General features: G+C 51.5%; 12 protein-coding genes across 12 annotated transcripts; 6 read left to right on the top strand and 6 right to left on the bottom strand.

Annotated features, from left to right (window-relative positions):
- Positions 1 to 251: 251 nt before the first annotated feature.
- Positions 252 to 1728, bottom strand: CC1G_01145 (cytoplasmic protein; the record flags this gene model as incomplete). Its single annotated transcript, XM_001833031.2, has 5 exons — positions 1523 to 1728; positions 1141 to 1442; positions 873 to 1082; positions 369 to 818; positions 252 to 314 (listed from the first exon to the last, which is right to left on the bottom strand). Exons 1-5 carry the CDS (start codon positions 1644 to 1646, stop codon positions 252 to 254), a joined length of 1149 nt encoding a protein of 382 aa, XP_001833083.2. The 5' UTR covers positions 1647 to 1728.
- Positions 1729 to 1863: 135 nt separating this feature from the next.
- Positions 1864 to 4191, bottom strand: CC1G_01144 (adenosine deaminase; the record flags this gene model as incomplete). The annotated part of the gene is made up of 13 exons (XM_001833030.2): positions 1864 to 2037; positions 2087 to 2152; positions 2204 to 2329; positions 2392 to 2404; positions 2462 to 2539; positions 2593 to 2797; positions 2852 to 2951; positions 3004 to 3133; positions 3194 to 3303; positions 3355 to 3393; positions 3456 to 3800; positions 3856 to 3902; positions 3954 to 4191. The coding sequence occupies 13 exons, from the start codon at positions 4189 to 4191 to the stop codon at positions 1942 to 1944; spliced, it is 1593 nt and encodes a 530-aa protein (XP_001833082.2). The 3' UTR covers positions 1864 to 1941.
- A 707-nt stretch (positions 4192 to 4898) lies between these two features.
- CC1G_13870 (hypothetical protein) lies at positions 4899 to 7827 on the top strand (the record flags this gene model as incomplete). Its single annotated transcript, XM_002911788.1, has 14 exons — positions 4899 to 5168; positions 5235 to 5393; positions 5449 to 5502; positions 5555 to 5584; positions 5632 to 5748; positions 5798 to 5958; positions 6014 to 6271; positions 6321 to 6379; positions 6427 to 6646; positions 6703 to 6815; positions 6866 to 7077; positions 7127 to 7419; positions 7476 to 7698; positions 7753 to 7827. 14 exons carry the CDS (start codon positions 4899 to 4901, stop codon positions 7825 to 7827), a joined length of 2244 nt encoding a protein of 747 aa, XP_002911834.1.
- A 327-nt stretch (positions 7828 to 8154) lies between these two features.
- On the top strand, positions 8155 to 10006 carry CC1G_13869 (GPI mannosyltransferase 3; the record flags this gene model as incomplete). Its single annotated transcript, XM_002911787.1, has 6 exons — positions 8155 to 8180; positions 8383 to 8416; positions 8466 to 8614; positions 8680 to 8826; positions 8879 to 9616; positions 9676 to 10006. 6 exons carry the CDS (start codon positions 8155 to 8157, stop codon positions 10004 to 10006), a joined length of 1425 nt encoding a protein of 474 aa, XP_002911833.1.
- A 253-nt stretch (positions 10007 to 10259) lies between these two features.
- On the bottom strand, positions 10260 to 12651 carry CC1G_01142 (mitochondrial NADH dehydrogenase; the record flags this gene model as incomplete). The annotated part of the gene is made up of 9 exons (XM_001833028.1): positions 10260 to 10646; positions 10701 to 10861; positions 10920 to 11275; positions 11324 to 11397; positions 11457 to 11534; positions 11579 to 11724; positions 11775 to 12068; positions 12119 to 12212; positions 12265 to 12651. 9 exons carry the CDS (start codon positions 12649 to 12651, stop codon positions 10260 to 10262), a joined length of 1977 nt encoding a protein of 658 aa, XP_001833080.1.
- A 152-nt stretch (positions 12652 to 12803) lies between these two features.
- CC1G_01141 (high-glucose-regulated protein 8) lies at positions 12804 to 15464 on the top strand (the record flags this gene model as incomplete). The annotated part of the gene is made up of 5 exons (XM_001833027.2): positions 12804 to 13193; positions 13263 to 14291; positions 14350 to 14669; positions 14722 to 14860; positions 14919 to 15464. 5 exons carry the CDS (start codon positions 12804 to 12806, stop codon positions 15462 to 15464), a joined length of 2424 nt encoding a protein of 807 aa, XP_001833079.2.
- A 1164-nt stretch (positions 15465 to 16628) lies between these two features.
- Positions 16629 to 18194, top strand: CC1G_01140 (tRNA(Ile)-lysidine synthetase; the record flags this gene model as incomplete). Its single annotated transcript, XM_001833026.2, has 4 exons — positions 16629 to 17006; positions 17063 to 17182; positions 17235 to 17397; positions 17455 to 18194. 4 exons carry the CDS (start codon positions 16629 to 16631, stop codon positions 18192 to 18194), a joined length of 1401 nt encoding a protein of 466 aa, XP_001833078.2.
- Positions 18195 to 18205: 11 nt separating this feature from the next.
- Positions 18206 to 19522, bottom strand: CC1G_01139 (hypothetical protein; the record flags this gene model as incomplete). Its single annotated transcript, XM_001833025.2, has 7 exons — positions 19317 to 19522; positions 19239 to 19257; positions 19053 to 19186; positions 18712 to 19003; positions 18630 to 18646; positions 18548 to 18564; positions 18206 to 18490 (listed from the first exon to the last, which is right to left on the bottom strand). The coding sequence occupies exons 1-7, from the start codon at positions 19375 to 19377 to the stop codon at positions 18206 to 18208; spliced, it is 825 nt and encodes a 274-aa protein (XP_001833077.2). The 5' UTR covers positions 19378 to 19522.
- A 316-nt stretch (positions 19523 to 19838) lies between these two features.
- Positions 19839 to 21207, bottom strand: CC1G_13868 (hypothetical protein; the record flags this gene model as incomplete). The annotated part of the gene is made up of 7 exons (XM_002911786.1): positions 19839 to 19994; positions 20056 to 20163; positions 20228 to 20244; positions 20302 to 20324; positions 20384 to 20657; positions 20713 to 20865; positions 20919 to 21207. 7 exons carry the CDS (start codon positions 21205 to 21207, stop codon positions 19839 to 19841), a joined length of 1020 nt encoding a protein of 339 aa, XP_002911832.1.
- Positions 21208 to 21694: 487 nt separating this feature from the next.
- On the bottom strand, positions 21695 to 23363 carry CC1G_01138 (chaperone; the record flags this gene model as incomplete). Its single annotated transcript, XM_001833024.1, has 8 exons — positions 21695 to 21727; positions 21779 to 21901; positions 21966 to 22537; positions 22599 to 22682; positions 22731 to 22979; positions 23030 to 23046; positions 23099 to 23297; positions 23345 to 23363. 8 exons carry the CDS (start codon positions 23361 to 23363, stop codon positions 21695 to 21697), a joined length of 1296 nt encoding a protein of 431 aa, XP_001833076.1.
- Positions 23364 to 23536: 173 nt separating this feature from the next.
- On the top strand, positions 23537 to 24237 carry CC1G_01137 (dimethylribityllumazine synthase; the record flags this gene model as incomplete). The annotated part of the gene is made up of 2 exons (XM_001833023.1): positions 23537 to 23754; positions 23814 to 24237. 2 exons carry the CDS (start codon positions 23537 to 23539, stop codon positions 24235 to 24237), a joined length of 642 nt encoding a protein of 213 aa, XP_001833075.1.
- Positions 24238 to 24437: 200 nt separating this feature from the next.
- Positions 24438 to 25822, top strand: CC1G_01136 (rraga protein; the record flags this gene model as incomplete). The annotated part of the gene is made up of 5 exons (XM_001833022.2): positions 24438 to 24609; positions 24661 to 24716; positions 24797 to 25223; positions 25292 to 25682; positions 25737 to 25822. Exons 2-5 carry the CDS (start codon positions 24700 to 24702, stop codon positions 25820 to 25822), a joined length of 921 nt encoding a protein of 306 aa, XP_001833074.2. The 5' UTR covers positions 24438 to 24609; positions 24661 to 24699.
- Between the last annotated feature and the right edge of the window lie 64 nt (positions 25823 to 25886).

The raw sequence follows: 25886 nt of genomic DNA, 5'->3' as shown, positions 1-25886 counted from the left end.
TCGGGCCGTTAAATCCGCATCGCTCACCGCACGCTTAAGCTCGACACGTTCATTGAGGATAGACATGGAAAGACTCAACAATAGCATATCAAAGTAACGGATATACGAGAGCCACATGGATGACAAGATATGTACAAGGTCGATTGATTAGCAAAGGGACCTGAACTTGCTTCAGTTGTACAAAATGGAGACAATATAGCAGCGATACAAGGTACTGAAGAAACTGGAGCGGGGAGAGAGATAAGTCCATACTAATTGCCCTCAGCAGACGGTTGCGCTGAGTGAAGCTGCTTTTGCTTCTCTTGTTCAAGGCGCTGGAAGCCAGGTCAGCTGCTTTGAAATAACGAACCATTGAAGGAGGATCTCACAGTATAGAGCAATTGTATCGCCATTTGAACATTGGGTGGGTTGCCAGTAATAACGACCAACCTCTCGCCCTCTGGAGCGGGCCGCCCGCCAGAGCCAGCACCAGGCTCCATGATCTTGATTTGACTTGCGCTCATGTGTCGAATTTCGTTGATCTTGCTTCCACCCCTGCCGATGATGCAGCCGACAAGTCCATTAGGAATGAATATTTCTTGCGTCTGGAGTTGTTGGGGTGGGTTGTGAGGTGGAGGGTACCCTGGATAGGGCCCAGGTACATAAGAGGAACCAGTGTAGTGGTGTCGCCGCGAGCTGGAGGCCGAGGACCCCGCCATTGGGCGATATGAAGAACCGTTGGAAGAAGGTAAGCGCTCGTTCGCTTCAATCAAAATGTTGCCAATGTAGTAGGTTGCGATGTGAATCGCGTCTGCCACTCCCGCCACGCTCAGAACCCGCTGATAGTACGTCGTTATTACTGGAAATGGATAACGAAGAAGGTATTGCCTTACCTCCGTGGACCCAGGAAGCATCCCTTCACTTGCGTTGAGGCGAGCACCACTCGCATCTTGAATTTCCTTGATCTTGCAGCCAGCCTTGCCAATGACTGACCCCATCCGCGAGTTAGGGATCATGAATTTGATCGTGACGGCCCTGCTGCCTGGAACGGAAGGTACATCGAATGGTTCGTCGTTGATCCTTCGAACGATCAAGCCAAACGCCTGGAGACTTAGCTGTTAGATGGATACTCCTATATTATAGCACAGATACCTCACGTACCTTCGAAACTGCATCCAAGGGACCGGACACGTTCAAAATACGCTCGGGATTCCCGGGGATACTTTCAGAAACCATGACACGAGCCCCGCTCTTTTCACGAATTTCGTTGACGTGGGCTCCGCCCTTTCCGATAATGATAGAAGCATCTTGGGTAACGATAAGACATCTCATGTGGATGTGAGCAGAAGGCGGGGGCGCTGTCGAGGTGGAGGAGGTCGGCTCAGCGGAAGTGGTTGCACCGTTCTGGGGAGCATCGTCGGCGGCGTCTGCCTTTGCTGTGGAGGCGGTATCAGAACGGGAGACTACAATGGTGGCGGGAGAAGCGTTGGTTATGGTCATATTGGAATGGGCAGCGAGGATAGAAAGAAATGAATGATCGTACTGGCTGCAGGTTCATGAGAGGATGGGGTTGCGCCAGTGTTCGGGCGCTTGGAAGTCTTTTGGTTGTCGCTGTCCGACGGAGAACGGGACCTCTTGCGGTTAGATTCAGCGCCTGAGAGACCCATTTAGTTCACAAAATGAAGCTATTGGACACGGATTGGGGATGCGAGTCGTGGGGCTTGGGAGTTGCGTGAAGGATAATGTGGTCTGATGCAGAGGGAGTGGAGGATGAGAGGGGGATGCGAAGCGACGGGGGAGCGCGCTGCAACGACGACGACATACCTTTGCTCGTTGTAGACGATGCTGTGTACAACCTTGGGGACGCACGGTATGATGGTGGTAAGGGTACAAGAACGAATCAAACCCTTAAAGTAACAGCATTTCAAGCACAGTACAAACAGTTACAAAGTCATTATACTACTACTCTAACCCCGCAATATATCGAACGAATTCGTCCCAGCGTCGTTCCCATGCCCTGAGCGCTGCCGCTTTCTCTTCTCCATCAAGAGTAGAAAACTAGTCCGACGTCAAATTAAGTTCAGGCGTAGAAAGGATTATTAGATACCTCGAGGCTGTCTCGCGCCAGCTTGCCAAGAGTACGCAGCCCATTTACTTCGCTTGCCACAAAAACCTTCACTGACAGTCAGTTGACCAATCGAGAAACGGCAACTCAGGACCTTGCCTGGTAATAGTCGTAGGTTAACCCCATATTTCCAAATACCGCTGGATCGTCTGAGCATAACGCGACTGGCACCCCATTGTTTAGGACCACAGGAAGGGGGTGTGCCGGCATCGAAGAAGTAAGTCTCTGCATGGCGTAAGGGCGTAAGAGCCGGGTTTCCTGGAAAGAGAGCGCGCTCAGACACAGACCAATATTTCGTTCCTGTGATACAGTATCATGTCAATCGTATGCATGAGCGAATACATTCAGTGAACCTACGATATCGGGCAGACCTCGATCGCTATACCCTTCTCTCGACAGATCTTGAGGATTTCCGGGTGCTTGGCGAGAGAGAACCTGAGTACCTGGAATGAGCGCACAGCCAGAGAAGGATGACGGTAGGTACCTACGCATGACCAATTCGTTTCGTCCCCAGCAGAATTGCATCGTAGAGATTGCAGTCAGCATGGGTCCCGTCGCCCAGTGTTTCTCCAGCATGAAAAATGAAGGGAATAGATACGCCTTCTTCTTTCTGGCGGGCCTCGAACTTCATGAATACCTCAAGGAAATCTATGAGCGGCCTTCCTGCATTCTCCTCGCCGACAAGGTCAAATCCTGGAGCAAAACTGAGAACTGGGGGACGGCAGTTGGACAGGGAATGTGCGTTACCTGCAATAAGATGGGGAAATTCCTTTTTCAAAGCAAGGCAGTCCTCGAGATACCATTCCACTTCCTCGGGACTGAGAAAACGCAAGGAGGTATAGATCACCTGAAGGGCATGTATCAGCTGCAATGATTTTAACGGAGTCTGGTGGTCATACCCTCGCTCCGTGGAACTCGTCTCCGCGGCCTTGTGATTCAAGTTCTTCCTTCACCTGCTTTAATACTCGGTCGAAAATGAGCAGCCACTGCCTGTGCTCAAGGGGACTTCCGTCGGCACCGACCATGGTCCTGAGGAGTTTGTTATGAGCCAATCCTAACAGCATCAGGATACAGTTTGTCTATACTTACTTGTAGTAGAAATTGAATCTTGGCTCGACATAGGAGATTCCATCGGCAATGGATGACAAGAAGAATTCTCGAACATATTGCTCGAAAACAGGTTCGTAAAGCACCAACGGCTGCACGGGCCTGGTAAATGAGAAACCAAGCCACCAAGGTTTGGAACATACCCTCGCACAGATGAACACACTACTGAACTTTTCCCAGATCTGGCAAGGAAAAGGTCAATGAGACCAAGTTGTTGTCCTAGCAGGGATCCTCGTATGCTTACCTTCGTGCTGGTATTGTAGGTTTCGTAGGCTTCCTTTGGGTTGATAGTCAAGGCTGCATTGACCCAGCGATCGAAACCGTCAGCGCCCCCAAAGGCAAAGTTCTTCCTCGCATCTTGGTAAGGTACCCAGGAACCAAGGGAGTAGGAATCACTTGTGATACTCGTCGCTGCATGTCCGGCGGCAGTGAAAACTTCGAACTGGGGTAAGACTGCATATAGATTCTCCTCAGTGAGAACCTGGTCTACCGAAACGTGGTATGCAGGATATTGTTCGACTAATTTCATAAGAACCTGGGCGTTGACCGTGGCGTCCAAATGTGCGTGCAAAAGGCCACCTTTGGGCATCTGAAGAACATATCAGTGTACCTGTGGTGTGATTAACGTTCAGCTCTCAACTCACTTTGCTCAAGATCTTGAAAATCTTGGTTTTTTCTATGATTGACTTGCCTTTACCTGCGTGAGCGACTGGTTCTCCTTGATGAAGAGACACATCCGTACCAGTCAGAAACTCCATCCCAGGGAATGGATGGGGGATTGAAGGATGCACTTCTGTCCATATCGTGTCAGCTTCTTCTTGTCGAATTCGTCTGAGGATTGCATCTGCTTTGGTTTCTAGGTCGCCCGGGCCTAAAGAGTTGATCGTGGTGGTAAGAGGCAAACGATCACGTCGGAGGGCACGATCTGCGTTGATCAAAGCCTCCCTCGCTGCCCTGTAACTTTCCAGCTTGAGCTCCATGACTTCTGGATGAGATTAGTCGTTGAAATACATGACTAACCGTACTTGGTCGTTATGTACTGGGCATTTTAGACCAAAGCGCGGTCTCCCCACATGGCGCGAAGTGTGGATAATTCCGCCATCAAATATAACGGAACGGGTTGCTTTCTGACCACCATGTCGCCCGAGCCCTTCAGCATCGACGACACCAGCGTCAAAGGACACCGGTGTATCGCGCAGACCTACTCCCTTGTTAAATGCGGAAGCAAATTGGGCCGCGAAGGCCCGTGAAATCAGGGACCTGTAGAAGAACAACAGAACTCGGCTTCCGGGCGTCTTCTTTTAAGGATCAACGACGTTCTGAACTTCTCTTGGTCTCACAGAACAGTCGGGTTCGCGGACACGGAGATATCGCCATCCTCACCTGACCACCTGACCGGGCTTTAGATGAGCTCTCTGCACCGTTTGTTGACTTGTCGCAGGCACCGTCAGGGCTTATTAGGCTTTCGAATCATGAAGCAATCCCACAAACACGACACTTCGGACGAAAGGATTGGCGCGCATGCAGTGAAAGCTTTCAAGATTCTGCCGTGAATTACCCATTCCTGCGCGCATGATACATTTTGCCGAACTCAGACCGCGGTCACTTTCCCGCCCTTCGAAGTTATTTAAACGGGACGACCGCGTTCGTAGGGAATTAGGCACCATCTAGCCTGTCTGTCTGTATCATGGTTTCCTTGAATAGGGTGTTCTCTTCGCTCTTGCTCCTCGTCGGGCTTGTCTGTGCACTAGACGACCTCACCATCTACCAGAACGACGGTCTGACTTCAGGATGGGAGAACTGGAGCTGGAATACGGAAACCGACTTTGCCAACTCCGAGCTCTACGCTGGCGAGTCGGGAACGTCTCTCGCCGTCAAGTCCTCTGAGTGGGCTGCCCTCTCCTTGAAGGGCTCAGCCACCATTTCAGATTACGCTGGACTCCGCTTTGACATTGCGGTAAGTGGATGTCCGCACCGGCGCACCCTACCCGTGAATGGGACTGACCATCCCCTTCCTTACCAGGGTGACCAACCGGGACTGCAGATTTACTTCACATCCACGACCGACGATACCCAATCCGCCTCCATTGTGCTCTCGGATATCAGTGACTCTATCACACCAACCGAGTTCTCTACTCTTTTGATCGACTTCAAGTCGTTGCCCGGGACAGGCGCCCCTTTGGTAAGAATCACAATGTTTGTTCTCTGGAAACGCGGTTACTGACTCCAACCCATAGGGTTCAGGCACCTGGGATCGAATCACCTTCCAGGCGCTAAGCTCTGGTGCTTCTGTGAGCATTGCATGCATCGTTCAACACGAACCTCCACTAACCTGAATAATAGTACCACCTGGACAACGTTGTGCTCGTTGGAGTACGTATGCCGCCCCCAGGTTCTATGCAGATGCTAACCTTCACCAGGCCCTCGTCGTGGAGCCAAAGATCCTCAGCGCGGAGCCGATCGCCAGCAACACAGTCGCCGTCACCACTCAAGGAGAAGTCGACGCGGCGGCCGTTAGGGTCTTCCACAATGGCAGGGTAAGTATTCTCAGACTCTGAATGCGCACAGCTACTCACCGACGCACAGCCCGTCAGAGTCACCTCTCGCACTTCGTACAGCCCACCCGATACTCCTAGCAAGTCCATCACGTACCTGACCCTCGGTTCACCGCTTTCTCAAGGTAACCTTGCGGTCGTGGCCGGGGAGAGTTCGTTCAACCACACCCTTCCCCGTGCCCAGAGCGCTAGGTAGGTTGTCAGAAGCTTGCCTTCCTCCTCTTCGCTTACAAAACATTACATATAGGCTCGATCTGCGCAGACGCCGGGAAATTGACCCTCACATCTATGGCGTGAATTGGCCCAAGAACGCCAACTACATCCGTACTCTGGGTGTCACCTTTTCGCGATGGGGAGGAAACGCCGTGACAGCCTATAATCCCTTTGAGCACTTTACTAACGCAGGTTCGGACTGGTTCTTCGAGAACAGAGGGAACGAAAAGAGCGACGACTGGATTGGTTGGATCCATGAAGCAGGCTCTGACGCCATTATGACAGTCCCTGCGTATGTAACTTGCTCCCCTTTCGTCTTCCCGATATTGACATTGCCATAGTTTAGATTGGGTTGCCAAAGATGCTACCTCGTACTCTTACCCAAGGAGCATTTACCCTGGTACGCTTGCGGCACACCTCAAAATACGAGTACTCATGGAACTGTAGAGCAGGAGCGATTCAACCCATATAACCCTGATTCTGGAAACGGTCGATTCCCCAATGGGACGAACCTTTCACCCCCAACCGACCCCAATAGGGCCTATACCCCTTGGAACACCACTCAAGCTACTACCTGGCTGTCACAGTTGAAGAACAAGCCTAAATTCGCCACGATTGACAATGAGATTGAGATAGCAGCTCACACTCATACGGATATGCACCCCGAGTAAGTTCTCAGAACTCGATCTTACAGAGTTAGTGTGGTGACGACAAGTCTTGCAGGCCAATGAGTTATGATGAAGAACTCGATCGCGTTACTAGGTTTGCTCTCGCTACGAAGGAGGCACTTCCTGATGTGAAGGTCCTCGCCCCCTCGCCTTGCTCTTGGTGGTTCTGTTAGTACCATCTGCTATCTGCGACCTTACGTTTGCTTACCTGTTCGCAGACTGGACCAGTGCAATTGGATGGAGCGATACCGAGGCGCACAACAACACCGACTTCTTGCCATGGTTCTTGCAACAGATGCGAGATCTGGAAGGACAACACGGCAAGCGGCTTTTGGATTACCTTGACATTCACTACTACTTCCAACCCGACACCAGCGCCGAGGATGCTGCAGCCAAGGCTTTGCGCTTGCGAATGACCAGGAGTCTTTGGGTCAGTATCCTTTCGGTCCCTACAGCCCGCGGTTCTAACATGCTACTAGGATGAAACCTACATCGACGAGTCCTGGATTGGATCTGACCCTCAAAACCACCAACCCAATCCCCGTGTTGTCTCTCTCATTCCTCGTTTCAAGAAGATGATTCAAGACATTTACCCTGGAACTAAATTGTCTGTCAGCGAATGGAGTGCGACCAATGAGAACGACATTACTGGTGGGCTCGTCGCTGCAGATGCTCTTGGTATCTTCGGAAAGTACGGTCTCGACGCCGCCACATACTGGGCGACCCCCAACGAGCTGGGCCCTACTGGTCTTGCGTATTGGCTCTACCGAGGGTAAGGCTATTTGTATACTTGACACCCTCCCCTATTGATTGTATCCCCTCGAATAGTTACGGTACCGTCTTCGGAAGCACCAGTGTCGAAATCGAAATCCCTGGATTCAATCCCGACATTTTGGGAGTCTACGCCGCCATCGACGACAAGCGCAAGTTCTCCGTTGTGATTGTCAACAAGAACCCTAGCAGTGCGGTCTCCTTGTCGCTCGCTGGTCTTCCGCCAGGAAGGTATTTCCTCCGACACTTTGGTGGAGAAGCTGGTATTGCCAAGTGGCAGGTAAGTAAAGTTCATTGGCTCGATCTAGGCTCGGCTCAATAGTCCCCTTTTCAGACGACAACCACTGTGTCGTCGACGGATTATATTGTCGTCCCTTCGTACACTGCGGTGTTTTTGCTCCAGCGGTGAATGAAAGGAGATTAGATTTTCTTTATTTACAAACGCTATTTCCTGTGTCGACACCCTTTGAACATCGTTGTTGAAATCATCTACTGTAATTATCCCAATTGCGTTTGGAGAGGTTGCAAGCCTGTGGGTCTGATACCGGACCTTGACATCCGTTGACGGCGCCTAAAATCCAAACAATCCTTTGATGCGGACTTTCATCTTCTATGTCGTTACTTTTCGTATTGCCCTCGCTCTGCTAACCAGGACCTACTTCCAAGCCGATGAATATTTCCAAGCATTAGAACCAGCTCATCAGGCTGTTTTTGGTTACGGTCATTTGACCTGGGAATGGACCACGACGCGTCCAATTCGAAGTATCATATACCCGGCTGTCTATGTCCCTGCGTATTGGCTGCTAAAGGTCACTGGACTGGATCGATTTGACGCGTTGCTGGTGAGTGGTATGCTTCGGAGCATGATAGAGAAGTCTCAACCGCCTTTGTAGATTGCTCTGCCAAAGATTGTTCATGGAGCGCTGTCCGCTGGCACTGACCTCGGGATTGTGGGGTTGGCCAGGGCAGTTCTGGGTAACGACTACGTGTCGACTGCAGTGAGCTATATCCCTCTCAATCTCTGGATACCTCTAAACACATCCACAGGCTCTACTGTCCTTGACCAGTTTCTTCAACGCACTTTCGCTCTCGAGGACTTTGTCCAACTCTCTCGAAACGTCTCTATGCTCACTGGCATTCGCCTATTACCCATGGGACGCCCACCCAGATGTCACACCTCATGTCACCTTCAACAAGTACGTGCTTGGGACCGGACCGCTTGTGCATTTGCTCACCAAACGATATTAAGAACGAAACTTAGGAAGATGATACTATTCAGCGCACTGGCATGTGTGATAAGACCCACGAATGCAGTAATCTGGACATTCCTCTACATGCGGTTGCTCTGGGCGTACGGTCGATACCGCACCCTCGTCGCCTCGTTCGTCCGGGATGCCCTCCTGGCCCTGTCTGTGTCTTCCCTTCAACCTAAAACTTGCAACACTGACATCCCTTCGCAGAACTGTTGCCACGCTCGCTCTATTTGTCATCGACACACTCTACTACGGCAAATCCACGTTCACCCCTTACAACTTCCTCCTCACCAACCTATCTTCTGTCTCCCTGTTCTACGGCGGTAGTCCCTGGCACTACTACTTGTCGCAGGCTTTGCCGATATTATGCACCACTGCACTCCCATTCACTCTGCATGGGATGTACACGACGCTCAAGGACAGCAATACCCCTAGAAAGAGCTACGCCCTTCAGGGCATGTTCTGGACGATCGTATGGTCGGTGGGAATATACTCCCTCGCAGGGCACAAGGAGTGGAGGTTTATCCACCCTCTTTTGCCCCTCCTACACGTATTCGCAGCCAAATCCCTCGTCAACTTGCGCACCAGCTTTGACAAAGCCTCAAATACCCTCCGAAAGCAGAAGCCCAAAGCCAAGACCTCGTCACAATCAATTGCGGTCTTTGGTAAAGATCTTCCCATTCGCCGTGGGCACCTTTGGTTTCTGCTATGTATGGCACCCGCCACGATCTACGTGGTGTTGTTCTACTGTAGTGGACCCATCAGCGTGCTTTCCTACGTGAGGTCACTCCCACTTGGCGACCAGAAGAGCGAGAACCCGTTCACCGATACTGTCGGCTTCCTTACACCTTGCCACTCAACACCTGGCCATGCATATATCCACAGAGAAGTCCTTGCGGAGGTTCCTGGCAGAATCTGGGCCCTTGGATGTGAACCTCCTTTAGGGTAAGCCTGTCCTCTGCCATCCGATGTGTTTGGTATTAATGGTGCATTTGGGGCTTCAGCGGCGAGAACCTGTCCTCTTACCAAGACCAAACGGACGTCTTTTTTGCCTCTCCGAAATATTACATTACCAACCACTTCCCGCCACACGTCAACGTCGATTTCCCGCCTTCACCTTATCCCTCTTCTCATCCCGGGCAACCGGGAATTCAGAACTGGAGGCACGAGTGGCCCAAACATCTTATTCTATTTGGTGATCTTCTGAGAGATGAATTGGGAGTGAAAGGGTTGTTGGAGGAGAAAGGTTATCAGGAAGTGCGCAAGTATGGAAGAGACTGGGAAGGGGAGGGTAAAAGGAAGGGTGGAGTCCGGGTATGGACATGGCAAGGGTAAAGGGCTCAAGGGTAAAGTACAGGATATAATAAGGTTTTACAATACAGGTTGTAACCGGGTCGTAACTGAAGCGGAGTGAAGAGCGAAAGGAAGGTCAAAGTCAGGAGGATATCAAATCGAAAAGGTATACAGAAATGGGGGGTCAATTGACCAGAAAAGAGTCCATAACGTTCAAGTGAAGAAAGGAAATTATTGTCCGACGGATGTGGTCCTCCGCATGGAGCTTGTCGCAAATGGCCACCAAGCCGGAAATCTAGATCCTCGAAAGATCCCTCCCCCAGATGCCTCTAATAATCCAATCGATCATGAGTAAAGCACGCGTCCTGGCGCTGACTTGTTCGTTCCAATAGATGCTGCGCCAGGCATACATAGCAGCGAGTCCACCCATTAGGGAGTACTTGCCAAAGTCAAACACGGCCGCATTGCCGATGTAGGCCAAGGAACCGAGGTGGAAGTATTTGAAGGGTTTGGCGATAGATTCGTCGTTGGGGAAGATAGGCCTGGAGTGGATGACAGAAGCGGTACCAGATGGGGCAGGGGATGTGGTATCTGAAGAGTTGGCGGTCGCGCTGGCCTTGCGCGCGAGTTTGTGGAGTTTGGCGCCGAGATACTTGCCTTGTTGGGAGGCAACTTGTGCAGTCTAAGAAAAGAAGGTTAGGCTGTGAATGGGACAGACGAATGGTCCGATACTTACAGCAGGCAAGGAGGTAATTCTATTTCCAACCTCTTCCAAAAGCTTGACGAGTTCGTTCAAGGACAAGGTCTCATCCGAGTCAATATCATACATCTGGAATAATTCGCGGACCTGGACGAGGTGGTCTTCAGCCATTGGAATCTTGGCCTTAATCCGCTTGACTGTGTCTCGAATGTCAGGCGGATATCCCTTCGACAGACTATAGACGAGAACACATACCCATCAATTCCCATTCATCGAAATCAATTTTGCCGTTCTTGTCCTTATCACAGGTCTCAACGAGATCCATGAAATGACTAATGATAGAGGTCTCAATAGTAGCACAATCGCCAATGGCATAGACTTCTCCTTCTGGTGCACCGATGACGCGGAGGTGAGCATCTGTCTCGATGGCTTTCTTGTGGGCTTGATTGGGGAGAAGGTTGGAGACACGTTTGGTGAAAGGGTTCATGGCGATACCGGTTGACCAGAGGACAAAGTTGGTAGGAATGGAATGCTGCTCAGTGACCAAGTTTCCGGACTCATCCTTGCGCTTGGTGGTATAGAGGACGGAGTCTGGCGTGACACCGGCGACACTGTGGCTGGGTGAGTCGCGTTTCCAGGAATAGGACCGCTAAACGTACCGAGCCAAAGTGATGAGGTTGACCTTATCCCTGGCAAACTTGGCCTCGGCGAACTTGGAGATCTCTTCCGAGTACTAGGGCGCGGAGCATCAGCACGAGGCTCTGGCGAGATGAAAAGGCCACAGGTACACACCGTATTCAGGATATGCTCACGCGATTGGATGACATGAATTGAAACGTCTTCACGGCAAATCTTGGGGAACTGTTCCGGCTGTAAATATCAACCAGCAGGGCATTGAGGAAGGAAACACTGACGTAATTCATGATATCCTCCTGGCAGAAGTCGTAAATCTCTGCAGCAGTCTCCACACCGGTCGGGCCTCCGCCGCAGATGACGAAGCTCAGTAGTCGCTTGCGCTCTTCGGGCGAAGTGGTGGGCAGACTTGCGGCTTCAAAATTGTCTATGGAGGTTGTTAGGACGCTGAAATCATTGTAGGTGGATGAGGTTTACCCATCACGCGCCGACGGATAGCCTGTGCATCGCCTATCGTCTTGAGTTGGAAGCAGTGCTCCAAACCGGGGACACCATGAGTGCTAGAGGAAGAACCGACCGCGATGACCAGTTTATCATAGGGAACGTAGACGTTTTGCTTCTTGCCGTTGTGAGTCAATTCCACTTCGAGCAAACGGTCATTCATGACAAGGTCTACTGCCTTGCCCGCAATGAAATGGCCGCGTAAACGAGCAATGAGCTTGCGAATGGGTTCAATAAGAGAACGGACAGATACGGTCCCCACAGCAGCAGCTGGAATGGGTGTCAGGACGCGTGTTTGTGAAGCGAACAAAGGAACATACAAGGCAAAAGGGGAGTGAATGTCGTGTAAGTGTCTGTGGAGACAACCGTGACGTGGTAGTCACCGGGGTAGAGAGTCTTCAAGACACCCATTGCCTATGAGCATGAATGGTCAGAGACGTTCACGGGCAAAGACCGGTTGACTTACCCCCCATCCTCCGCCAACAATGACCAGCTTGGGCCTGTCGAGAAGCTTTTGCATGTCCTCATTCTCCTCGTCTCCAAACTGTACACTGACTATTGGCAGGTTCTTTGGCCCGCCTTTGACGGGATTGAGGGCCAGGGGCGAGACGGGGACACGGTCGACATGTCGGTCGTTATAGGTGAAGGCATCATGGACAAGGATTCCAACGCCAAGCGTCGCGACGCCAATGACGCTTGATAGGCAAAGATATCCTCCGTACTTTGCAACTGTCTTTGCACCACCAACGACTCTGGAGAACCGTGGCTTGGATTGTGAACTGGAGCTGGAGAATCTGACCTGCAGATGTCTGGCTACGACGTTGGACGTTGGCCGCCGCAACGAGGAGAACATGAGGGTGAAAGACAAGAATGGCTCTGTAGGTCTAACGGCATTCGATATTTGATTTGGGGCCTGGAGCTAACCTGGTTTTATCATCAGCGCTTTCTCACAGGGCCTCGCCAACTTTTGATCAGGACTTTGCTCTTTGGCTTCCTCCCTCAACAATGTCCCAGAATCAGCCCCAAATCCAACAGGATCCTGCGTCCCCGGCAGGTGGTTCCGTTCGACGCCACCACACAATCACAGCGGCCTCAAGGACCGCCAGGGCTCAGGCCAGGGATATCATTTCCGAAGAGACGGCCAACGACCAGGGCCTTGGGAACGACGACGGGCCAGTCGAAGACGATTGGGTCACCAACGTAGGCGCAGTCGGCGAGAAAACCTCTCTCCACAGGCAGAGCTCCCTCCCAACCCGCTACCACCACCGTTTCAATGCCTCAAAATCGGCCAATATCACCCCCAAGGCTCCAGTCAACAGTTTGGCAGCCATCGCAGGCCACGAAGGCGACGAGGAGCCCTGGAACCTGGCCGAATATCATGTACAGGACGAGGAGGTGAGCCGAGATCACTTTTCTGTCTTCCCCATCGTCGCTCATTTTCCCGATCCTCCGTCGTTTTCTCAGCATCCAAGCGTGGAACAGCAGTTAGAATCTCAGGCTGCGAATACCACCTCGCCGCTGTCTCCCCACTTCAACCAGCAACCTCCCCAGGTCCCTTCACCTCCCCCTGCGGGCTCCGGCGTCCGACGACACGTTTCCCTCACTTATGGGGCTGGCGTGGGACAGCGTAAAATCAATAACGCTGGCCTTAAACGCTCCGGAACTCTACAGGCCACCGTCCCTACTCATTCCCAAGGACCATCCACCCCTGACCCTTCAGAGTACTCTCAGGAAGTGGAATATCCGTACGAGCCGGAGGACCTCAGCACAAACGCCGCGACCGTCCCTAGTGCTGAGGATGAGTACTACTACCGTCAACAGCAGCAACAACAAAACACAGGTGGGGCAATTGGAAGACAATCCCCATGGTCGCAGAGCAACGATTGGAGGGCTCCTGGCAACCCCAACTTCTCGTCCGGTGGCAACGCTACGATTGATGACGTCCAACGAGCTCTTTCTACTCTCGAAATTGCTTCTGGCGCGGGCAACAATACATACAATGCCAACGCATATGCCGCCACCCAGCCTAACTATCCTCCTAGGTTTAGTGGTACTCCCCGCGCGGGTGGTAACGGGGGCAATGTGATCGGAGGTGGTAACAACTACGATGGCGGGAGACGGACGCCGAATCGTGTCCAGAACAATCAGAACTGGGATCAAGGCCAGCAGCACCACCTTCAGCATCGTCAGTCTAACACGAATATGCAATACGGATATCAGCAAGGGAACGGTCATGGTAAGAGCCCCAGTGGTAGCAGTGGGTCTGGGGCAATCCCGGCCGTACCTGCTATCCCCCAGCAATATCTCCAGCAACAGGGTCAGCACCAAGGCCGTCCCGGCTTGGGCGTTGCTACCAATGTCACCACCCCTCACAACAATGGGTCTTCCGGTCAAACTCCCATCCAACCATTCATTAGTACGCCTATCGACGTGCCTTCTCTGATCGCCACGAAGGGTTACAACCCTGCTACGTTCGACATCAAACCTCCATTTGTAAGTAGCCACTTCGGACTTTTGGTACTTGCGATAGGGCCTTAACTTGATTCAATAGGCTAGGTACTTCGTGATCAAGTCCTACACCGAGGATGACGTCCACAAGTCCTTGAAGTACGAAATCTGGAGCTCAACGGACCCCGGCAACAAGCGTCTTGATAAAGCTTTCAAAGAATCTGCGTCGCGCGGCCCGATTTATCTTTTCTTCAGTGTCAATGCTTCGGGCCATTTCTGTGGCATGGCTGAGATGATGACCCCGGTGGACTATACGCGAAGCAGTACTGTCTGGGCCTCTGACAAGTGGAAGGGCGTGTTCAAAGTCAAATGGATCTTTGTCAGGGATATTCCCAACGCAGCGCTTCGCCATATCAAATTGAAGTATGTCACTATTACTTCCTGATCGATCCTTCTCTCTAACCTCGCTCTACAGTAACACCCAGGAGCGCAAACCTGTTACCAATTCACGGGATACACAGGAGTTGCTTCCTGATGCTGGGCAAGAGATGTTGCGTATCTTCCACACCCACCCAGCTAGGACTTCGTTACTTCAAGACTTTGCCTTCTACGAGGTATGTTACGTCCATGTCACACCTAACAACCGTATGCTGATGTGAGCGGTCGGTCCAGTTGCAAGCGATGCAGAAGATGCAGGCCCAGGCCGCCACTGGCAACCCACCCCCGCCTATCATCCCCACCATCCCGACCAACAACCAGAACTCTGGCGCGTCTTCGCCTCCAACCCAGCCCAGCTCTGTGGTTCACTCTCCCCAGCCTAGCCACTCCTCTGTCACTTCCTCGACTTCTTCCTCCCCTCACTCCAATCAAACCTCGAACACCTCGAACAGCAACAACCTTGCGTTCCAGAGCAACGCCTACATGACTCCCATGATGCAGATGCAACTGCAAATGGGAATGGGAATGGGAGGAGTCGGCGGGATGGGAATCACTGCCCCGATGAATGGTATGGGCATGGGTATGGGCATGGGTAGCATGGGTATGGGCAACATGCCCCTCAACATGGGACTTAGTGGAATGGGCATGGGCGGCATGAATCATATGGGAGGCATGAGCTCCAATGCCTACCAAGCTGTCATGAGGCATACCAGCCCAGCCCCTTCTCAAGGCAATAACCAGGGGCACAACGCCAACCAAGGCCAGGGTTACAATTATTGACCGCGCCACAAGTCGTCCGCCTGAGGTGAGCGACCAATTAGATCGACCCTGACTCTCTTCCCTGGCACCGACTACGACGACCCAAGCCCGAAACATCTGATCACAACTAACGACCTTAACGAATTTCCGACGTCTTGCTCATCAAAACCCCCGTATCTTTCTCTGTAATACTCAGGACCCATCTTTTACTATTACTAACAAACTTGTATGGAACTCAACACTTTCATGTCACCTCTACTTTCCTCAAATTTCTTGCTATAAATCTTCCTTCTATCTATCCACCCCACTTCGACTGCTACTGCTTCTTCCTCCCGTTTTTGAACGTTTTCGTTTTCATCTGGCTCTCCCATCTATCTATCCTCGGCATCCAAACGCGCACCCTCGGACAAACTGGGACAATGAAAAAAGTATCATTCAATGTGGGACTTTCTTACAACTCCTTCCCCTATTTCTTGTTCTTCCTTTGGTCGAATTATGATTATTCGTCAATGTAAAACCAGCTATCCCTGCCTTACGATGACCGTGTCTCCCTATGTAAAATCCTCCCTCCATTTCTGTTTCTTGTAACAGCTGGTTGATCTTTGATACTCGTATCGCGGTCCTATTTTACCATGTACCTGTATACACTATCTATATATCGGCTTTTCGAAATGTGAACAACACTAAGTCTCTCTGCGATGGCTACATATCGGGACTGATGTGAGTTCGGAGGCAATGAGCAGTCTTGTTCCGTGTGTGTTTCCCATACCGCGACCCCGCGCATTATGCCTTGGTCGACATCCAGCTCGCAGTTGACGATTCAAGAGCTGCAATGCTGGCGCCAATAACTGTCCAGGAGTTCAAGCAGATGCTACAGCGGTGTGTACCACCAGGTGGTTGGCCGTCTGTTATCGGTGCGTCACGGTTGTCGATGAACGCGTTACTGAACTTCAGAAGAAGTTTACCTTGCTGCTGCTTGTAGCCGTTGCAAACTCTGGAGGACCTGATTCGACGTGTCTTATCTACCTCTTACATCAACTCTTCTCCACAACTGGATCGCAAACGCGAACGAAAGAGTCCTTGCGTTACGACCAGGCTCTTTCCCCAGGTCACCTCTCCGAGTCGACTTCGCCACGTATTCTTTCGTTGACCATCAACCACGATCTCCAAGCTTCATCGGACAAAATGGCTACCCACTGTTCCAACTTCGCTGCCAAACTCGGCCTGGACCACATCACCAGTAAAATCCTCTGGGGTCAGCCCGGTTTTCCTCCGAGGCCAACCGAATCGTTCGAACGAGACGCCAGAAATGCTCGATATGACTTGCTCTACAAGGCGATGTTAAGCTCGGGGAGCAACACTCTGGCATTAGGGCATCATCTGGATGATCAGGTGGAGACCAGTTTGATGAGGTTGGGGAAAGGGTCGACGTTGCTTGGTGCCAGAGGGATGAGGCCAATACGCCGGTGGGGAATGAGTGAGGTTCCAAAGTGGGATTTTGGACAGAGAGACCTACAAGGAATGCGAATGTGGATGATCAGACCTCTCCTGCAGGTCGGCAAGGTTGGCACTCATCGTCCGATTGTCGTGCGTGCGGTTGTATTGACATACGACTATAGGACAGGATATTAGCCACTTGCGAGGCGAATGGCCTTGAATATGTTACGGACAAGACCAACTTCCAACCAGATATTACTATCCGCAATGCAATCCGACATACCCTCGAGAACAATGGAGACGTACGTACGAGTCAGGTCACCCCGCTGCGGAATGACTGCTCACAACCTATAGACCTCTGCCGTTCTTGAAAAACGCATCAAGGAGCAATTGCATGAGATTGATGAAGCCCTTTCCAAGAATCATGAATTAGGCTTAAATCTCTCCTCAGGTTTGGAACGAGCAAGAGGCGCTGTGCTCCGGATTTCATCACTGAGTGGTTCTATCCACGCGAAAGGTACGCTTGGCAAGTTGGGTTCCATTATTGAACTGTACTAAGATGAGCAATAAACAGTGGACAAACTCATCGAACAGAGTTGTCGACCCTCTCCACCTGGGACACTCTTACTGTCTCCTTCGGCCCTTCAGAGTGAAACCATCGACCTATTGGCGCGGAAAGCGCTCGTTGAACGGGTCCTCCGTTATGTATCACCGGAACCATGGGGATCTTTACGCGCCCAGTCCCACAGTCGCTCCTCTCAAGTCGACCGAATCGTAAATATCCTCTGGGGACCAATGAACAGGAACATGGCACCTTTCACGGCAGGGTCTGGTGTAGTATGGACTCCCGTCAACCTCGATTCCTCGGGAGACATCAAGCCCAGAACCGGAACTGGGACGGACCTGTACTGGCTAGCCCATCGACAGCCACCGCCTGTGAAGAACAAAGGGCTTCACGAAGACGCCAAGTTCTCTTACTCTGGTCAGGTCGACCTGACTGACCTTCTGGCAACTTCCCATCGTCTGTGGCAGAAAGGGGACGGTGCCGAGCTGCTGGAGGTCCTCTGGGACCGCCGTTTCCGGATCCGCTTAAAACTTTCAGCCATTCCACGACGAATCATTAAAGCCATGGAAGCAACTGATAGCCGTGTTGTACTCTGTCCTCAGCGAAAATGGCACTTACCTCAGCTATCTCTGCAGACCCAAGATAGTACCTCGGTTTTGCACACCGCCATCGACGACAGCCAGGATGTAGCAAAAGAGTTCGACGGTTGGATTTCGATTGACTACGTACGGACGTTGGCCAGCGTATAGCCGCTTGGTTCCTACAAGCGCGCCTGAGGCCCTGCCGGAGGATCATTCATGAACACCTCGAAGACGTCCCTCCAAACATTGATGTCGAAGTATTCGAACCATTGGTGCCCGAATTCCAGGTTAGGAACTTGACCGGGTTTGTCGCCAACTTCAAGGTCCTTTGCCCATGGGATACGTCTCAATACCTCCCTGGAAGCGGCATAAGGCAAGACCTGGTCTAGTCTTCCGTGGAGAACTAGGATCCTCGTCTCTCTGGGGATTCTCTCGTGGAACCGGTCGAAGTTTATGCGGCCAAGCTAGCAACAACAGTCGTTAAATCAAAGAACGGATGTACCATTCGCCTCGGTACGCACCGTGCGGGCTTGCATTACTGGAAGGAGGGATAGACACGTCAAATGCCGGATTCAATACAAATTTCGATGCATCCAGACTTACGAATTGTTCGAACAGGCCTGTCGTCGCAAGCACAATGCGTCAGCCTCGCGTTCCATTGTCTGACATGAACCAGGATCCCTACCTCCCGAATGTCATTTGGTCAAGCCACCACTCAAACCTTTCCGGATTGTTGGCTATCCAAGCTGGATCAAAGGTCATTTCCGTGGTTGGTCGTGCAAGTTCCCGCTTCTCCTCGAAAGTCCGCTTCACTCCGTTCTTGGGAGGGGGCATCTCCTTAAACTGACGGCCAAACGAAGGGTTATTCTGCTTCTCGCATAACGTCGCGGTCAGGAACGCGTGGGTGACGCGGAAGGGAAGCGGGGTTGGGTTGGTTGGGTGGAAGGGGAGGAAGAGGAGCTGTTGTGTGATGGCGCCTGGAGATGTGTTTGAGCTAGATCCTGTGGCCAGCCTGGGGCTCCTTACCTCCCATGGAATATCCGCAAATGGCCACTTCCTTCCATCCGAAGGAGGCCACGAGTTCCAAAAGATCCTTGGCCATCGACTCTAGCGTTACGGCTTCATTCCCTTCGGTGGAGAATGAAGAGTCGCCCATACCCCTAGCCATGCTTGGTTGGCGGAGAACGCAGGGACGCCTGTGGGGGAACTCACCTGTGGTCAAAAATCAAGACTGGAAATGATATCCATCAGTATCACGGAATACCTCTTCCAGTTGACGGTAGCACCCACCAGGTCTTATTGGGGCGAGACAGTCAACCAGACGCTGCCAGTCGCCTCTTAGCATGCTCATCCCGTTGACCAGGACTAGGGGTATGCGCTTCCCAACATGCCCTGCGCCAAACAACTCATACGCTTGCTTGGCGCCATCTTTGTGTGTGAAAGTGGAGAACGATCTGCGCACAACGGTCATTTCGATCTTTCAGCCCCAGTTGGTGGTGCAGAGGAAAGTGTGATGGGAGTGGGGACGGAGCACTACTTAACGGCGTTGCACAGGGCTTCGGCAACACTTGTTCCCGTTTACCGGGAGCAAAGAATCTCAAAGGGTCCGCCTGTTCCTTGGCGCCTGCTTCCGCTTTCGTCTGTTGAACGAGGATCGAAGCGAAGCGGTTGCAGAGGGATTGTTCCCGTTCTACAGATGAGATTATCGAAGGACAAGACTCGAAGGGCTTTGAAGGAGAATGGGAATTGCTGCTGCTGTGTTACTGTACAGATTGGTATGGTACAACAAAAATGTCGGAGAAGTTTATATGTTCAGGACGAAGTCTCTAAGAACGTATGGATAACGTCGTGCCAGACTCGGGCGTCAAAGTACTCGAACCAATAATGCCCAAAATCGAGGGAAGGTACTTGGCCTTCTTTGTCCCCCACCTCGATCTTCCTGGCCCATGGTATGGATTCGAGGATTTCCTGCAATATATCATCGATCGGTCAGGCGTGGAAGGATATACGATGGTTAAGAGCACCCGACCTGCCCGCAGTACGGGGGAATGACTTGGTCCAGTTGTCCGTGGAGTACTAGTATTTGGATGTCACGGGAAAGTTGACCGAGGAAGTGGTCGAACTTGAATTTCTGCAACTGTTTTCGAGGTGAAAACGTTGTAGTCAGACTCAGAGGAAATGCGTGCCCGGAAAGGACTCACGGCAATAGCTTGTTTTGCTTTTGGGAGGATCGTCAACGACACGGAATCGTATTGCACAAATCACGGGCCCATACCAATAACTGCACTCGGTCGGTACCTAGCAAATTCACTCCATTAGCTTCACATCTCATGTCGACCGTAATGTAGACGACTAACGGTAGAGCAACAATAGACCTCTGAACGAGTTTCTCGAACCTCTCTTTATCTTCTTCAATAAACTTCGGGTCTACAAGACTGTGAACAACTCTTCTTGTAAGTGCCATTCTCTCTTCCGGAGTCAATGGTTTTGTAGAAGAAGGGCCGAGCTTCAGGCCAACCGAGTGGACTTTGCTTCTCGTCGAGGCCAAGACAACATGCGTGACAGTGAAGGGAATGGAGGTCGGGTTGGTGGAGTGGAATGGGAGGGTGAGGAGTTGCTGGGCGATTACACCTAATTAATCCTATCGTCAATATAATCTGATCGGAGCCCATGAACTGGTACACACCGCCCATGGAATATCCGATGAGGGCCACCTTGGACCATCCCAGGTGTGAAACGAGTCGAAGCAAATCCCGGGCCATCAACTCGATACTGAGGTCCTCGTCACCAGCTTCTGTCAGTTTGGAGCCACCCATTCCGCGATGGTCATAGAGGAGTACTTTGGAAAGCTGAATAAGACCTCGAGGAATGACTAGGGTATTCGACACATACCGGTGTGGGTCTCAACTAACGTCTCGGTAAGGCGGACGAAATCAGTTTTCAGGGAACTCATCCCACAAATGAGTACAAGAGGAATCGCCGAATTCAGATGCTGGGAACCCAGCACCTGGTATGCCAGCCTTGCCCCGTCCGGCAAGTCTAAAATGTATTCACCATCGACATATTCGGGTGTTGCTGCTCGAGTGGGGAAGGGAGAAGGCCAGTGTGTCTTTATGGGGCGGTAAAGCCATCGGTTCGCGATGTTGAAAAGCGCGGAGATGGGCGAGGAAAGGAAGCTCATTTTCGAAAGACGCAGTGGGCCACACCTATCCTTGTACCAACCTTAGACTTTATATATGGCAGGCAATGCCACCATTGTAAACGAAAAAGAGAGCACCCGTCCCGGCCAGGTACTGCAGCCAAAACTGCAGCCGAAGGGTCAGCATTCCTCGAAAAGCGACCGGAAGGTGGCGCACGGGTGCAATGGAGGCTGATTGAGCGCTAAGAGGTCGATTGACACGCACCAACGGATGCTTCAGCAAGTCATTCAGATCTGCAGCCGCTGCACCCTTGTCATCAGGCCAATATCAGGAACATATGTTAATTGAAGATAATCCTTGCTGTTGGAGGGATTCTTATCATAGATCTGGTGTTGAATTGGATGCGCCAGCCTATCGAAATGAAATCGCAGCCGAAAGCTCCATACCCTTGTTGCAGAACATCCTTGGAAAAATGTAATTGACAGACGCGTTGGAGGTCCTAAGAGGTCGCCTATTTCCACCCATTGATTAATCTGTGAACTTGAAACTGTTTGTTTGCAACTGAAAGACAGTCAGTTCAGAGCGCTTGGCAAAGTGAGACGTCACACGCACAGTGATCTCTCCTCCTTTGTAGCTTCCCCTCTTCTTCTTATTCTTCTCCTTTCGGAAACCTGCGCCGCGGGTGACAATGAGGTCTTGATGGGCTTTTTGGCCATAATCCGAGAGAGAACCAGGCTATTGATAATGAACGAAGCATCAGCATCAAGGCATCCACAGTTCAGAAAGCAAATGCGCTGACCTTGGCCTCGTAACGATTATCGAACGTCACTTTGAACTGGTCAGGCTTTACACGCATGAATCGCTCTCCCTGGACCTTCTTCTTCGTCCCCCCCTTCTTGCTGGAACCATCGCCGTTACCATTCGGTGCAGTCTCTGAAACCTCCCGACTGACATCCGCGGTCGCAGTCGCGACAGCCGCACCAGACTCGTCCGTCTTTCTCTTCTTCGTCACTCGCTGTTGATCTTCGTCTGCTTTCTTCTCTTCAACTTTGGGGGCCTCCTTCTCATCGTCGCTGGAATCATCAGAGTCACTGTCACTGTCGCTTTCACTGCTGCTGCTGCTGCTGGATTCCTCTTTCTTTGCTTTCGCGGTCTTTTCGGGCTTATCATCGTCACTTGAATCACTGGAGTCGCTCGAGTCGCTGCCGGAGCTAGAGCTGTCGGACTCTGAACCACTCGAGCTCGAGGACGCTTTTGACGATAGAGTTTTGCTTGAGTCGCGTTCGCTCTTTTGGACGTCTGACTTCTTCTTGGTCAACTTCTTCTTTGCAGGGGAAACCTTTGTTGAAGCAGAGTCGCTGGATTCATCGTCTGCACGTAACGGGTTATTATTTCGCGCGTTGAAGAATGGCGAAAGGTGGATGGCACGCACCAGACTCGGAACCAGAGCTTGAACTTTCAGATTCAGAACTAGAGGCCTTCTCGTCATCAGAGCTCGAATCAGAATCGGAGGAGCCTGTGTGAAATCAGATCAGAATGTCCAGAATAGATGAAGAGGACTGACTGTCGGAAGAAGAGGAAGAGGCAGGCGAAGAGGCCTTGGTTGGTTTCTTTGGCGGCGAAGACGATGGTTTTGGTGCTTCAACAGAGGTGTCGGAATCGGAATCCGAGTCAGATTCTGATGACGACGAGGATGAGGATGAAGAAGTAGTAGACGAGGTTGCCTTGGCCTTCTTGTCCTTGATGTTTTGGTTAGATTTCGAGGAACTTGCTGAACTCGAGCTCGAAGAACTTGAGGACGAAGAGTCCGAATCTGAGAGCTGTATCAGCATCCACATTATCTGATACATGGGTTTAAAGCACCTTCAGCGCTTGAATCACTGCAGAACTAGTTAGTTGACGAGTAAGACCCCAGAATTGAAAAACACATACGAATCGGACGAGGATGAAGAGTCAGAATCCGAGTCCTCCTTGACCTCCTTAAACTTTCTAACAATCTCTTCTAGAGGCAGACCTTCTAATTCTATGTCATCCTTGATGACTACGGTCCCTTTGGCCGCCTTTTTCACTGCTTCAGCGGCTTTTGGCTGCTGTTGCTTTTTCAGAAACGCGTAGATTAGGGTATATGTCGCTAGAGTCGTCGTCAGAGAAGGTTCAACAGCAGTCTTTAGGACTTACCAGCTAGGTTATTGTCCATTGTAGCAGATGGCCAGCCCAAGGTATACGGGAAACGGTAAAAGTTTTGGGAGAAGAGTGGTCGAGGAGGTTCAGGGGGAATTTTTTGATGGCAGTTATACAAGGAAATCCGTTCCCACAGGTGATAACGCCCACAACCGGCAATCGGGATCGTGGTCGCCATTATCAGCAACGATGAGCGACCCTACAATCAAAGGAATTACGCCCTCGGACGTCCAATACGACGGCTCGTCGCTGCGAATTGGCATTGTTCACGCTCGATGGAATAAAGTGGTCATCGACGCCCTCCTCCAGGGCACTATCGACAAGCTCAAGGAGCTCGGCGTCAAGGAGAACAACATCGTCGTCCAGTCCGTCCCCGGTAGCTTCGAACTTCCACTGGCATGCTCACGGTTCGATTATCTCTGTTTCTCTGATGAGCTCAAGTTGTGAACGATCTAACGACGTCCAGGATGATTGCCGGGTCCCATGTACAAGAGGCAGCCAGTATCCCTGACCTCCTCGGTGGCCTCACCTTTGGATCGAGCACGCCCAATGCACAGCGTAGCGGCACCCCAGCACCTCCCGGAGCTGCCCCGGCCTCCAAAGCACCCTTCGACGCCGTCATTGCCATTGGTGTCCTCATCAAGGGCGCGACCATGCACTTTGAGTACATCTGCGACAGCGTTTCGCACGCACTCATGAAGCTTCAGATGGACACCGGCACACCCGTAATCTTTGGAGTCTTGACGGCGTTGACGGAAGACCAAGCTCTCGAACGAGCGGGTATTGGACGCGGTGAAAACAAGGGTCACAACCATGGCGAAGACTGGGCTGCAGCCGCTGTTGAAATGTCGTCCCATGTCCGACGTTGGAACCAAGGAAAATTCACGTAGAACAGTAATTGTATTTTTATTCTGGTCAACAAAATCAGCTTTGTAGACGTTGTCCGAAATTCAACGTGTTCGCGGGTTGGTCACGGTGAACAGCGTTCTCCATTTGTCGTGGGTTAGTCAAACGCGCGGAGCCAACCTTTCTTGGGCTTTCTTGGGGAGCGAGGCAATGTGGTACAATTCGTCATAGTCGCTCATTGAATGCCCTTTGCCATCGTCTGAAATCTCTTTCTCCGCTGTTGCTCACGACGTGCACCACTTTCCGCCGTCGACAGCATTTGCTGAGCACTACCCACAACAACACTCGGTCTTACTTGCCGAATCTCCCGCCGCCACTTGCATCTTTCCTCCGTTCACCCCACGATGAAGAAAAAGGTGACTGCGACTACCAATTGTCATCGCGAAATCATGTAACAAGCGATTTAGGTTCTGTTAATGGGCGCCTCGGGCAGTGGGAAGACCTCGATGAGGTCGATAATCTTGTATGTCGCCTTTGGCTTGATCGGCGCTTTAGCATTAAACTCAACGTTCATCTCGACCACCATCACCACCGCGATGACAGCTCAAACAACCCTGCCTCCCTTACCGCACGCCTGGGCGCAACGATAGACGTCGAGCAAAACCACGTTCGTTTCCTCGGCGACCTCATCCTCAACCTCTGGGACTGCGGAGGCCAAGATGCATTCATGGACAGCTACCTCACCGCACAACGCGCTACCATCTTCCAACAAGTTGGCGTCATGATATACGTCTTCGACGTCGAGAGTCGAGAGATGAACAAAGACCTGGAGTATTATCGGGATTGTCTGGAGGGATTGCGACAGTTTAGTCCCGACGCTGCTGTTTTCTTGCTAGTGCACAAGATGGATCTTGTGCGGCAGTCGAGACAAGCAACATTCAACAAGAAGAGGCAGGAGTTGATTGAGAATAGTGGGGATATCAAGATTGAGGTCTTTCCAACGAGTATATATGACGAAAGTTTGTATAAGGTCGGTTCTATTTCTTGAGCGACCCTTATCATCCTGTTCCATATGCTTATGGAATCCCGACCCTCTAGGCCTGGTCCAACATTGTCCACACCCTCATCCCAAATGCCAACATCCTCGCAAAGCACCTATCAACATTCGCACAAGCGTGCAGTGCAACCGAAGTTATCCTCTTCGAACGAACTACCTTCCTTGTCATCGCGACTTCCACATCCTCGACGACAGCAGATCCCTCTGCCCTTTTGGCGGACTCGGACGACAAGGAAGACGGACCGACAGACTCGCTAGATCCAAAGCGATACGAGAGAACTTCCGAGTTGATCAAAGGTTTCAAACATTCATGTTCTCGTGTTCGGGGAGAGTTCCACTCTCTGGAAATGGAACTATGGGACTTCACTGCGGTCCTGGATGAAATGACCAGGAATACGTATGTCCTTGTCGTGGTACATGACCCAACGATAGGTATGCCGATCTTCACTCACTAAGATGCAGTACAATGCTGAACTCTGTCCCTAGAAACGGCTGCATTGAAGCTCAACATCCGCATGGCCCGACAGAAATTCGAAGAGCTGCAAGGGAACAGTCTGGTATCGACATCGTAACTCACACTATCCTTTCCTTACCCACTTATGTGCCATGGACCCACTACTTTATATCTTCATCCAC

This window comes from Coprinopsis cinerea (assembly GCF_000182895.1).
Source record: "Coprinopsis cinerea okayama7#130 chromosome 2 map unlocalized cont3.2, whole genome shotgun sequence".
Taxonomy (NCBI): domain Eukaryota; kingdom Fungi; phylum Basidiomycota; class Agaricomycetes; order Agaricales; family Psathyrellaceae; genus Coprinopsis; species Coprinopsis cinerea.
Note: the sequence above shows the minus strand (reverse complement) of the source record. Positions and strands in the feature narration are given on the sequence as shown.